The sequence below is a fragment of the Xyrauchen texanus genome, chromosome 24, assembly GCF_025860055.1.
Source record: "Xyrauchen texanus isolate HMW12.3.18 chromosome 24, RBS_HiC_50CHRs, whole genome shotgun sequence".
NCBI classification, from domain to species: domain Eukaryota; kingdom Metazoa; phylum Chordata; class Actinopteri; order Cypriniformes; family Catostomidae; genus Xyrauchen; species Xyrauchen texanus.
The window spans coordinates 21,915,629-21,929,388 of NC_068299.1; the positions used below are offsets into that span (position 1 = coordinate 21,915,629).

The 13,760-nt window shown below is 36.0% G+C and overlaps 1 protein-coding gene across 1 annotated transcript in view; it reads right to left on the minus strand.

Annotated features, from left to right (window-relative positions):
- Window positions 1-5,527: 5,527 nt before the first annotated feature.
- Window positions 5,528-13,760, minus strand: part of LOC127617683 (melanopsin-A-like) — a 40,122-nt gene continuing 31,889 nt past the window's right edge. Inside the window, exons 8-11 of the mRNA XM_052089726.1 lie at window positions 13,150-13,345; window positions 9,106-9,276; window positions 6,803-6,871; window positions 5,528-5,892 (exon numbers count right to left, since the gene is read on the minus strand). Of these exons, the coding sequence (XP_051945686.1) occupies window positions 5,638-5,892; window positions 6,803-6,871; window positions 9,106-9,276; window positions 13,150-13,345 (691 nt within the window). The 3' untranslated portion in view covers window positions 5,528-5,637. The remainder of the gene's footprint in view (window positions 5,893-6,802; window positions 6,872-9,105; window positions 9,277-13,149; window positions 13,346-13,760) is intronic.

Genomic DNA, 13,760 nt, shown 5'->3' on the forward strand with positions numbered 1-13,760 from the left:
TTTTGTTCACTTAAATCTATGTTACACACTACATGAAAGGTAATTTTCAAAATTCCATAATAGGTGCCCTTTAAGCATTCTGGTGGAATGGCTTTAGATCATGGTGACTCATAATTGTCAATTTGTCAAGACCAAGTTAACTAAGTTGTTTCTTGGTAGCTGGGCAATTTTAATCCTAATATTTGGGTGAAGCTAATTAAAGTTAATTAAAATGAGTGTATGTTGAGTGTACCATTATGCTTTTATGATGACAGTTGTATAGTACATTACTTTTCTACATGCCTTTTTCATCTGGTTGGTAGATTAGCACAATTGTTAGTATTTGCCCTGTATACGCCTACTTATTTTTTACCATCATTCTGCTAGTTTATTAGGGGATTAGTTTGAGAAAATAACCAGCTGATTATCCCTAATGTAAATTATTTTATCTGAAATTGTAACAAGTGGAAGTGGAACATAACTGAGAGCTAAATGTAATGAATACATGTTGTTTATAGCAGCCTCTCATGTACAGGTGGCAAGGCTCAGATATGGAGAACAGCGGGCCCCAGAGGATGCATCAGTCACTGTGACTGAATGAATGGTTGCTGTGAGTAACCACACTTGAGGGGTTTTTCAATGCTGATGCAGCTCCTGGCTCCATAGAGCAGACAAGCCAGTAGTTGGGGTTTGATATGAAACATTTTATATGTTTTTGTTGTCATGTTTTCTTTTCTTATTTTTATTATTATTAGTAGTAGTAGTAGTATTCAGTTTCAGTCTCGCGTTGACACATTGGTGTACATTTTTATATCAGTGCACAGCCATTTTCAGATCTCTCCAGAGATGTTCAATCAGGTTCAAGTCTGGGCTCTGGCTGGGCCACTCAAGGACATTCACAGAGTTGTCCTGTAGCCACTTCTTTGTTATCTTGGCTGTGTGCTTGGGGTCGTTGTCCTGTTGGAAGATGAACCTTCGCCCCGGTCTGAGGTCCAGAGCGCTCTGGAGTAGGTTTTCATAAAGGATGTCTCTGTACATTGCTGCATTCATCTTTCCCTCGATCCTGACTATTCTCCCAGTTCCTGTCACTGAAAAACATCCCCACTGCATGATGCTGCCACCACCATGCTTCACTGTAGGGATGGTATTGGTCAGGTGATGAGCGGTGCCTGGTTTCCTCCAGACATGATGCTTGGCAATCAGGGCAAAGAGATCAATCTATGTTTCATCAGACCAGAGAATTTTGTTTCTCATGGTCTGAGAGTCCTTCAGGTGCCTTTTGGCAAACTCCAGTTGGGCTGTCATGTGTCTTTTACAGCTTCCGTCTGGCCACTCTACCATACAGGCCTGATTGGTGGAGTGCTGCAGAGATGGTTGTTCTTCTGGAAGGTTCTCCTCTTTCCACAGAGAAACACTGGAGCTCTGTCAGAGTGACCATCGGGTTCTTGGTCACCTCCCTGACTAAGGCCCTTCTCCCCCTATCGCTCAGTTTGGCCGGGCGGTCAGCTCTAGGTAGAGTCCTGGTGGTTCCAAACTTCTTCCATTTACAGATGATGGAGGTCACTGTGCTCATTGGGACCTTCAATGCTGCAGACATTTTTCTGTACCCTTCCCCAGATCTGTGCCTTGATACAATCCTGTCTCGGAGGTCTACAGATAATTCCTTAGACTTCATGGCTTGGTTTGTGCTCTGATATGCACTGTTAACTGTAGGACCTTATATAGACAGGTGTGTGCCTTTCCAAATCATGTCCAATCAACTGAATTTACCACAGGTGGACTCCAATCGAGTTGTAGAAACATCTCAAGGATGATCAGTGGAAACAGGATGCACCAGAGCTCAATTTTTGTGCAAAGGCTGTGAATACATATGTACATGTGAATTAAAAAAAAAAAAAAATTTGTATAAAGATTTCAAACAAACTAATTTCACGTTGTCATTATGGGGTATTTTTGTAGAATTTTTTAGGAAAATAATGAATTTAATCCAATTTGGAATAAGGCTGTAACATAACAAAATGTGGAATAAGTGAAGCGATGTGAATATTCAAAACAATACAAAATGGATACTATATTTAATAATTCTCCTATATTGACTAAGATACAGAGCGCCCCAATCCTAACTGTACTACAGACTTTGGATAGTCTTTTTGTCACATGTCTCATGTGCTTAACCTAGGAAATTTCTGTTTGATATTATCTTCAGTAAGAGTTTATGATGCCACATAAAGAGCACACTATCTTACTGCTTAGTCCTCGTCTTATTGTTCCTCTGGGTTATGTATAACATTGCTCTGCATTACGTGGCATACTGAATTCATGAGGATCATGAGGAAATATTTTCCTTGCAAAACATTTCATTATGTGCATTCAATGACCTTACATTATCACTGCTTTCTAATCCAATGTGAAAGGCACAACTAACTCTGTTGAAAAATGACTTAAAAATGAGCCCATGCAAAACAATGTCTGGCCATAGGGAGCTTTTTTTTTTTTTTTACAGAACCAGAGAGAGAATGATATTATTAAAGTGATAGTTCACCCAAAAATAAAAATGCTCTCATAATTTACTCACCCTCATGCCATCCCAGACGTGTATGACTTTCTTTCTTCATCAGAACACAAACAAAGATTTTTAGAAGAATATTTCAGCTCTGTAGTTCCATACATTTACATTTATGCATTTGGCAGACGCTTTTATCAAAAGCAACTTACAGTGCACTTATTACAGGGACAATCCCCCCAGAGCAACCTGGAGTTAAGTGCCTTGCTCAAGGACACAATGGTGGTGGCCGTGGGGATCGAACCTACAACCATCTGCTTACCAGTTCAGTGCTTTAGCCCACTACGATCAGTCCTTTGTAGCTCCAAAAATCACATTAAGGAAACATAAAAGTAATCCATATGTCTCAGGGTTTAAATCCATATCTTCAGAATCAATATACAGTTATAGGAGTGGGTGAGAAACAGAACAATATTTAAGTCATTTTTTACTCTAAAACTTCACTTTAAATTGTATTTTTATATTTATATTTTCCTAAAAATATCACACGTTTGTGTTCTGCTGAAGAAAGACAGTCATACACATCTGAGATGGCATAGTTATAATGAAGCATAGTTTTAACACAGTTATAATTAAGACAACTAAGAGGGAAAATCAATGTCCAAATCTCCACTGACAGATTGAATTGTTGAGGACAGTGATGGCTGATGGCTAGAGAATCTTCTCTATAAATAAACCAGTTATAAAAGTTCAGTGACCATCACTTGAAAATATATATATATATATATATATATATATATATATATATATATATATATATATATATATTCAGACTGATCTATTGTATATGTCAGTTTATGAAGGAACAGATTTGAACAGTACTTTGACATTTTATTGTGAGAGAACAACAACTTTTTATTTTTTTATTATTATTTGACTCGTGTGGAATAGGTGAACAACCAGAAATGAAACAGTATGTAATACTGCAGATTTATTATTAAAAATAAATAGAAGTACATAATAACATTACAAATACAATATTTATAACATTACAAAACAATAATGTTCCTCATCATGTTTGATGCATCCACACAGATATGGTCTTTAATATTAATGGATACACATGAATTAATATACATTCTGATACCATCTGATATACCACTTCACAATAATTATTTGGACAAATAAATAATTCCTTGGCCATTGTCCTACCTTTACTAGATGAAAAATGAACTGAATAACAAACAGATCACTGAAGAACTATCAATAGGCCCCAGAGTGCCACAAAGTTTCAATACTTTGACATGATTATTTGCTAAAATGTTCTTTCAAATCTGTCTAGAAGAGCAGCCACCATCATATTTGAGGTATCCAGCCCTACAAAACATTTTATTGAGTTAAAAATTCAACATTATATATTTTGATTCAACATTTTTATATAATTTGATTGTGTACGTTCCGGTGAACAGTTAAAATTAGGAACACAAATAACAAAAAAACTTGAACAAATGAAGAAAAAAGACATGTCTGCACTTGTCTTGCACTTGAGATTACTCAAAGCAACATCAAACTTTTTTCTCTTCAAACATTGTCACATTACAAAAATAAATAAATAAAAATAATAAGTTATTAAAGTAATTAATATGCATTATGGTGAAATGTGTAGCTGTGTTCCTTCTTATTAGCATTGCATAGCAATAGCATTGTGAATTTTTCTTGAACTTATGCTGATGTTTTCAGGGTTCTACTACACCACATTGTTACATTCAGAGGCCATTAATAATGTTACAAGACCTTTACAATTCAAAGTATATACTAAATAAATACAAGCACATACACAGTTACACATAAAACAGTTGTGCAATATCCGACATCTAAAATTATTGTTCCAAATCAACTGGATGAGACAAACAGGAAAATACTCTATTTAAAAATTGTATAGAAGTTTTGTAATGGAACTGAGCGCATTTAATGTCTTGTGAAAAAACGTTCAAACTCCAATCTTAAGATGACTCTTGTAACCAAAACTAATTCAGGCAGAGTACCATGATTGAAGATAAATAATAAATCATCATAGGCTAAATATAAAGGATGTTATTTAAAGATGGTGTTGCAAAGGATTGCTAAATGTTAGTTAAATTGAATGTATTAATAAATAAAACTTAAAATGCACAAGAAACAGAAACCTCTAAAGCTTAACACTAAAGCAAACACAAACAACTCCCTAAGTAAGCTCATATTACTGGAGGTCATCGCTATTTGAAGTAAATGACCAGACTAAAAGTACTTTCAGATGTCCTTTCCCAGCCGAGAACTTTCAGATGTCCTTTTTTCCAACTAACAACATTCTGTGGATAAGCTTAGAGGGATAGTTCACCCCAAAAATAAAATGTCTCTCTCTTCATTTACCCTCATGCCATCCTAGAAGTGTATGATTTTCTTTCTTCTGTTGAACACACATTTTGAAGAATATTTCAGCTCTGTAGGTCCTCACAATGCAAGTGAAAATTTTGAAGCTCCAAAATAAACATAAAGGCAGCATAAAAGTAATCCATAAGACTCCAGTGGTTAAATCTATATCTTCAGATGTGATATGATAGGTGTGGGTGAGAAACCGATAAATAAGTAATTTTTTGCTATAAATTATCCTACCTGCCCAGTAGATGGTGATATGCACAAATAATGTGTATCACCAAAAAAATAAAAGAAGATTGTGAAAGTGAAAGTAAAGATTTATAGTAAAAAAGGACATAAATATTTATCAGTTTATCACACACACTTAACATATCACTTCTAAAGACATGGATTTAACCACTGGAGTCATAAACGTCTGAGATGGCATGAGGGTAAACGATAAGGGAATTTTCATTTTTGGGCAAACTATTCCTTTAAGTGGCTTTGCCTGATTCAAAGCACAGTCCCTTCAACTTTCCCTTGAAACAAAGATTGGTGAGAGTTGAGGTACTACATGTAAAATGAAGACAACGATCCATTTTACATTTTGTAATAAAGAGAAGTTTATTCCCTCTCTGATTTTGTCTTGAATTTAATTTACATTGCTTAACTTATACATCACAAAACAGGAGAAGAGAAAACATAATCCTGACACAAAGCTTGAACACAAGATTTGGGCAGCTAGTGAAGAGGTATAAGCACTAAGAAGAGTTATTGTGGTGGTGTTCTGGTGTCTCAGGAGCAGTGGAGAGATATACTACCCCCTGCTGGACCCCTCCCTGAGAGTCTCTTCTGAGGGGATTTGCCCCAACACTGCCACTGGATAAACTTGAGTGGCTATTTCTGTAGCTGGGCCTTACTAAGGGCAGTAAAGTGCTAGACTCAGACGTGATGACAATACTGGGGATCCGACCACTTGTACTTCTTGAAACAGACACATTTGTAATGTCACCAGCCTGCAAACAACATAGAATCAAATCATGTATAGATGTCTACTGCTGTGATGTCATTCCTTTTCAACTGGTCAGTTATGGGAGATTGCCTATTACCTATTATCTAAATTGAGGGACATTATTTTGCACAAAAAATCTTGGCTAGATGGGTAAAGTTTGTCAAGACAAATTTGATGTTGACTTGACTAAGATTTGTCAGAAATGTTAAACTGTAGTTTTTAAAGTTTGATGGATATATGGAGACATTACAGTAAGACACACTGCCAGCTAGCTGTATAATCAGTCAATGACATAGATATTATAGATAAACTGTCAGACAGACAGACAGACAGACAGACAGACAGACAGACAGACAGACAGATAGATAGATAGATAGATAGATAGATAGATAGATAGATAGATAGATAGATAGATAGACAGATAGATAGATAAATAGATAGATAGACAGATAGATAGATAGATCTCTGTAACTAAATAATTCCTGCTTAAATCTAAATTCACATGATTCATAACTTGATAAACATACATAAACTCTATGAGAGACCTGATAATTAGAATCATTCTTTCAAGGGCACATATTTTTAGAAAGTATTGACAACATGGAACAGTAATTTTAGAAATGTTATGCTTTCTGTCTCCATTGAACATTCATTCTCTAATAAACTTTTTTCTCTCAAGAGGGCACTGTGTGCATTCATCAAATTGTACTCAAGAGACTTTTTCTTCACAGAAATCGCTGGGGCATGAAATGACTGCATAAATTCCTTCTCAAATAAATCCTGACAAAAAGTTCACAAGGTCAGCTATTTTGACACTTTATTCCTCCAGAGGATTTTGTGAAAGCTTAAAGGTGTGCATGTCAGCTGAGATATTGGTTTATATTTAATTTAATCACATTCACTGTTGGACTTACAGCTACAGGGAAAACGTGGTCAGGTTGACTGAGTCCAACCACAGACACATCATCCACATGAGAGGAGCTCTAGGTCAGAAGAGAGAGAGAGTGAGGTCACTGCTGAGTGCATATCTATGCTATTCTAGTAACATGCTAAATTATTTCCTTGGGATTCAGTGGTGCTGCGCTGACAGTTAGGTTCACTGTCTGGCTCACAAATGAATTGAAAATGAAATTTGCATAGCAACTACAGTCTTGATCTGACACATTTAATTCCAAGGAGCTAAGGATATGTTAAAGAGATAGTACACCCAAAAATTATGAATTCTATAATTCTCACCCTAATGCCACTTGAACATTTATTTCCCCCTACATGGAAAATAATCAAACAATGAATCTGGACAGTAACCAGTGTTGTCAATCTCCTAAAATGTCCAAAAAAATAATAAAAATGTTGCCTATATGACCTGTACTGGACAATAGCTCTATGTCAGGAACAGACCAAAATAGTAATTTTTCACATAATTTTAAGTCATCTTTCTGCACACATGTACCATTGGTGGTTCACATGTGTAGGGGAGAGTGGGATGTATTAAACCAGTGGCACTTCTTCCATAAGATGCCCTCTAGCAAGGGGTAAGGATACAATGCTAAAACTAATATGCCTAAATATTTTTCTGGATGTCTGCTATCGATAGAAATTCAGAAGAAAGCATAAATCTAAAAGGGCCATGGAAATATTACTTAAAAGCTTAAAAATATGATCATGAATGAGTTATATATACTGTACAAAAAAACTGATTTATAGTTTATACAGTGCATTTAATAATGCATTGTTCCATGCAAAAGTTGTATTTCCTGTACACTATTCACATTTTCATAAAGATACCCATAACTAATATTATTCGAATATTTATTTTAGTGATACAATCTTCAAAAAAATTATTTTTTATTTTTACAAGCATAAAAAAAAAAATCTAAAAGGAACAAGTTGACAGATCCTTTAATTGACAAATGGTTTATGCCATTAATAATAATATGTAATAGTTTTTCCTGCATTTTGATGCAAAGGGTACTATCCATTTTTAATGAGCCACTGGCACAGTTTACCCTGAAACATAAGGCAATCAGTTTTCACTTTCTTATGTTTTTAGTTTACCGTAATAAAACGTTTATTTTATTATTATATATATATTTTTTTTCAGTTTCTTAATCACAGAAACTATGACTATGTGTTTGGAGACATGATAAAAATTGTGCAGATTCCTACACTATGTGGAAGACATGGCTTGCCTACTGACACATTTTACCCCACTCTACCATATCATAATGGCCCTTACATAGTCAACGCGAGCTACGCGAGCAAGCAACGCGAGTGACGCGAGCGACGTGCTCCCTTTCATAGTCCGCAAGCAGACGCACGTGTCACGGGCGATGCGTGAAATGCAATACACCGCTCCCGCAACAGGGGGTAGTAGAGTCTGGTGATATTAGTAGAGTCGGGTCACGTCATATTCAGACCAAAATGGCAACTGAAGACTGGCAACTGACTTTTTATGCGCCCTAGTAAACTTGTCACGGTGCTTTTTCCAGTCCGTTTTCACATTCTCTACGGTCTTTCCCATCGCGGTTGCAACCTCCCTCCAGGCATTTTCCAACGCTATTTTATTGGAGTGTAATTGCGACGAACTGTCGTATAAATGTGGATGTATGCGTATAAGCTCGCATAATTTTCCCTCTTCGCCCGCCATTGTAATCAAATCTTCTTCTGTAAACATAATATACTTGAATTAATGTACAATACTTGCAATGTCGCCCCCACCGACACCGCGTAGTATTGCGCGCATCGGTGCGTCGCGTATCAAAAACTAGGACGACACATTTGGCTACGCATCGACGCATAATGGCGGCCGAAGCGTAGCGTTTCAGACGCGTACGCGTACCGATGCGTTGACTATGAAAGGGCCCTAAGTGTGGCAGGTTTGACTGCCACACTGCAGCATGAACAAGATTTGAGGGCTAGGGCAAAATACAAGATGTTCAACAAAAAAGCTATTGTATCGCTTTAGAAGACTTTAATAATATGATTTGTATTCTGTTGTCCATTCTGATAGATATCTCTTTTATTTTAAATGTACCACAGAAAAATATATATAAATAAACAAATAAATATCAATGTTTCAATTGACATGAAGGTAAACAGATGATGACAGGATTCAAATTTTTAGGTCAACTATCCCTAAAAAAAAATGTGTAATACAAATTACATTCTTTCCATACTTGCCACATATAAAATGGTGGTCACTCATATGAGAGGTCACCTTTTCAAAGATTCCAGAGTCATGGCTTTTGAGCTTTGACTTGAAACTGGATGAGTTATATGGTTTTAAGTCTGGGAGCTCAGCGGTGTCCTTGCTAATGTCACATGACACCTGGCGGCTCGCTGGCCTGGAGCCCATGCTTGAGAGATCAGCCTCAGTGTCTGTCCAGTTCTGAAGGTCATAAAATACATGCAGGTCACACTGTATTAAAGCATAATGTACATCAACACAAACACACATATATTGGTGATTCTTCAATTAGGGTAGCATTTTTGTCCCCCTGTATGATGTTTAAAGAAAAATTTTACTTTTGATTTATGTCTTTTAATTTCTTTTTTCTATTATTTTTTTTAAATAGTTTTGAAATATTTGCCTGAATTTCACAATTTCACATTTGTTCTTGTCAACTACCTAGACCTTAACTTCCCCTCTATAGATACAGTCGGCAAGGAGGCCCTGCTCACTCCTGGGGGAAAGCAAAGCGCTGTGACCATAGTTACTCACACAAATTGGGGAAATATCCAATAGATTTGGCTATTTTAACAACAAAAACATGAAAAAAAAACTGTTGTGTAGTTTTTGAACTTCAAACAATGCCAAAAAACAAAACAAATCAAAAACTGTGGCTGCAAGCGTTGAGCCATAAAGTAGTTGAGTCATAAAGTAGTTTCTTTGCAGCGGACACCCCAAGACAGAAGTTTATGTTTATGTTTATGATTGTCACGTTAATATTTTGTCATTCAATTGGTGTCTTAAAACATTTTATTTGTACCTTTTAATGTGATTGATGATTAATGAAATGACTGTACATATAAAATCAGGTGCAGAGCTAGGGGGTGGCCAGGGGTATGTACGGCACAAAAGTTGCCAGGTGCAGTGCGAGCGCGAGGCAAAAGTGCGAGCAGATGTGATCGTTGGTGTTCCGCGACTGCTACCGGATCCTTGAATAACGTATAAGTTGTATTGGTGCCCTACACAAACTGCGTAATATGCGTGTAGGGAGCGGCGGTACCGAATCGGTAACACTTTAGAATACTGTATCTTACTTAATGCATAACTAATAAGGAAATACCGCAGAACTAATAGGTCATTCTTCATTAACACTTAAGTCACTGCTATTAACTTCTAAGGAAGATGTGTTAAATAATCAGTATGTAATAGCATTTTATAGTTGTGTTAAGTAACAATTAGCTAATCAATAACTATTGAATTCAATCATGCCTCCTGATGAACTACTTTTAATTATCTACTAATTCAGCTTCAGGAGATATAACTATTGAGTAACTACTAATGAACAGTCGATTAATTACAATTACAATAATATCATAACAATTAGCCATTACAATATTCAGGTTGTGGCCCTTTCTTCTTCCTTATTTCTAATGTTATTATTACTATGGAAATGCAATACGCATTTCGTGGAATTACTACACTCAAATGAGTCATTACAGCGAATTTAGTAGTTTTGGCCTGTATGGTCAATTGCTTTGTGAGCGTGGTCTGTAACCAGAAATTAACAATGGAATGGAACCCCATCCCCACTAGAAGTGACTAGCCAACTTACCTCAGGTAGGTTTATGATTTAAATACAGTATAGTGTGTGTGTGTATCTTGTTTTCCTCAGCACATATCACATTACATTTGGGTAAATTATTCCTGTATGTAAGGCAATGACTAAGGGGAAGGGAACATACAGGGAACCCCTGAGTATTTAATAAAGAATTACCACATAATTATGAGGGAATTACTTACAACCTGGAACAGTATTCTAAAGTGAAAATACAGGGAACCCCATTAATGAATGATTATCTGGTAATTCTGTATTAAATAATCATGGGTTCCCTGTATTTTCACTTTAGAATACTGAATACTTTAGCAATTGACCATACATGCCAAAACTACTAAATTCGCTGTAATGACTCATTTAGTGTAGTAATTCCACAAAATGCGTATTGCATTTCCATAGTAATAATAACATTAGAAATAAGGAAGAAGAAAGGGCCACAACCTGAATATTGTAATTGCTAACTGTTATGACATTATTGTAATTGTAATTAATCGACTGTTCATTAGTAGTTACTCAATAGTTATTACATACTGATTAGTTAACACACCTTCCTTAGAAGTTAATAGTAGTGACTTAAGTGTTAATGAAGAATTACCTATTAGTTCTGCAGTAATTCCTTATTAGTTATGCATTAAGTAAGATACAGTATTCTAAAATGTTACCACTGAATCTACATCAAATACGTCAGATCTTTATTGCAGGAATTGGGATAAATGTTTTAGCATTGATGGAACATAGGTTGGAAATTATTAATTTTTCAAGATTTCAAGTAGTTAAAAGTGCTTAATTGAAGATTAACCCACATTCAGCAGGATAAGAGTGCCACAAAGACAAAATCCACAAACAAAAATTTATAACTATATAATATGAAATATAATTTATACAAATTAACTGAAATATACTCTATGCAAGTACTCAAACTCAGAAATATTTAAGTTTGATCTTGTGCGTCGTAATTCATAACACAATGGAAGTATGTGTTGCATTCTCGGTGTTGCTTCAAGGGTTAGGTGGACATTGGAGTGAACTTGACCTGTCGCGATTATTAAATAACCGTCTGATCGCAGTTATTTGATCTAACCATGGTTATTTTTGGGCATTCAAATTCCAGTCACATTTTAATTCGTAAATAAGGGAATTTTAAGTGAATATGCAGTATAAATGCCATAAATGCCGCATTTGTGTCATTCAGTTGAACTCGGAGTCCAGGTGTCACTGAGCCGCATGGCCCCAGTTCTAGAAGGGCGTGAAGTGCTCTGATGCGCGCGCTGTCAGCAGAGGCTCCTGCCAAACTCCAACAAAAATATAAACAAACAAGTATAAACTGTGACCGTGAACGGAAAGCGCTCCAGTTTCGCTTTAAATGATCATGTAATGGCTAATGTTCCTAGTTCATACAAGCTGTGTTAATGACACGCAGTGGAAAAGAGGAGGAGATGCACGCTTACTCTATTTCTGTGGAGTGATTAAATGATGAAACTTAATAGACAAATAAGGTCTCAGTGACCCGTGGATTTAATCAGAGAATTAAAATAACGTGTGAAAGTGAAGAAATTAGGAAAGATGTCTTGTACTATTGGATGATATAATACAACTTTTATATAAATATAATAAAATACATATAAAAAGTTTTCTTTTTATTTAAAAAATAATAAAATATATGAGTTCAAAAAACAAGTGTATTTCAAACTGACCTAAACTAAAAATGTCCACAAAAAAAAAACATATTTTAAGTATTTAGAAATATTTTGATACTTAAACCATTATATTCATGCCATTTTTTAAAGCTTTGAAAGGAAATCATAGTTTATACCAATTTTATTATTTGATTTGTATATTTGAAGTTAAATATGTAAAAATGACTTTTTAAGGTGTATGAAGCACACATGCAGAAAAAGCACACCTTAAAAAAATGACAATTTATATGACAATTAACCGTGAAAGCCTTTAACGAGACAATTAATCATCACTGCTCTAAAACAGACAATTAATCGTCATACTTGCAATTATTTGTTTGCCAATTAATACAATTAATTTAATAATCGTGACAGCCCTAATATGAACTGTCCGCTTCAATGGAGTATTCTATTTCAAGTCAACTACTGTCATGTTGGGGTAACAATCTGAAGAGAATATTGCAGGGCTAGTAAGGTAAAGTCAATATATTATTTGGCTACTTACCTGAATAAAAACACATCCAGTTTAACGGCAAATCATTTTGAAAGTTCTGGTAATTCTACCACCCCCTTGAGTACTGAGGTCTGTTACTGCCACAGTAATGCAAGAAAGTACGTTAAGCATGTTCAACCGGGCTGCGCATTTGCAATATGTCAGTGAAGTGCTTGTATCTTCGTATGTGTACTTGCATAAAGTATGTTTTTGGTCTAACAGTGTACATGCATAGCCTATTACAAACACATTTGCACATTAGTTGACTAATCATCAAATCTTCAGATCCATCAGTCTAATACACTCACAGATTCACTGTCGGAGGCAGAGGAGAGCCGGGACTTGCCGGTGCTGGTTCTGCCAAAAGGTCCGGACAGATCAGAGGACTGGCTTGTGACAGTGGAACGGCGTGTGGATATTAAGCTACTGTGGAATGAGTGGAGATCACGCTTGGGAATGCACAACAGCACGCGAAGACATGGAATATATTTTGCTATGGCCAGCCTGACAAAGAGACAGATCAGATACAGGCCTATGACATCTTAACCACACTAGATCCACATTCACAAAGAGCATGAAAGGATTCAATCATTGGATACAGATATACACTCACCTAAAGGATTATTAGGAACAACTGTTCAATTTCTCATTAATGCAATTATCTAATCAACCAATCACATGGCAGTTGCTTCAATGCATTTAGGGGTGTGGTCCTGGTCAAGACAATCTCCTGAACTCCAAACTGAATGTCAGAATGGGAAAGAAAGGTGATTTAAGCAATTTTGAGCGTGGCATGGTTGTTGGTGCCAGACCGGCCGGTCTGAGTATTTCACAATCTGCTCAGTTACTGGGATTTTCACGCATAACCATTTCTAGGGTTTACAAAGAATGGTGTGAAAAGGAAAAACATCCAGTATGT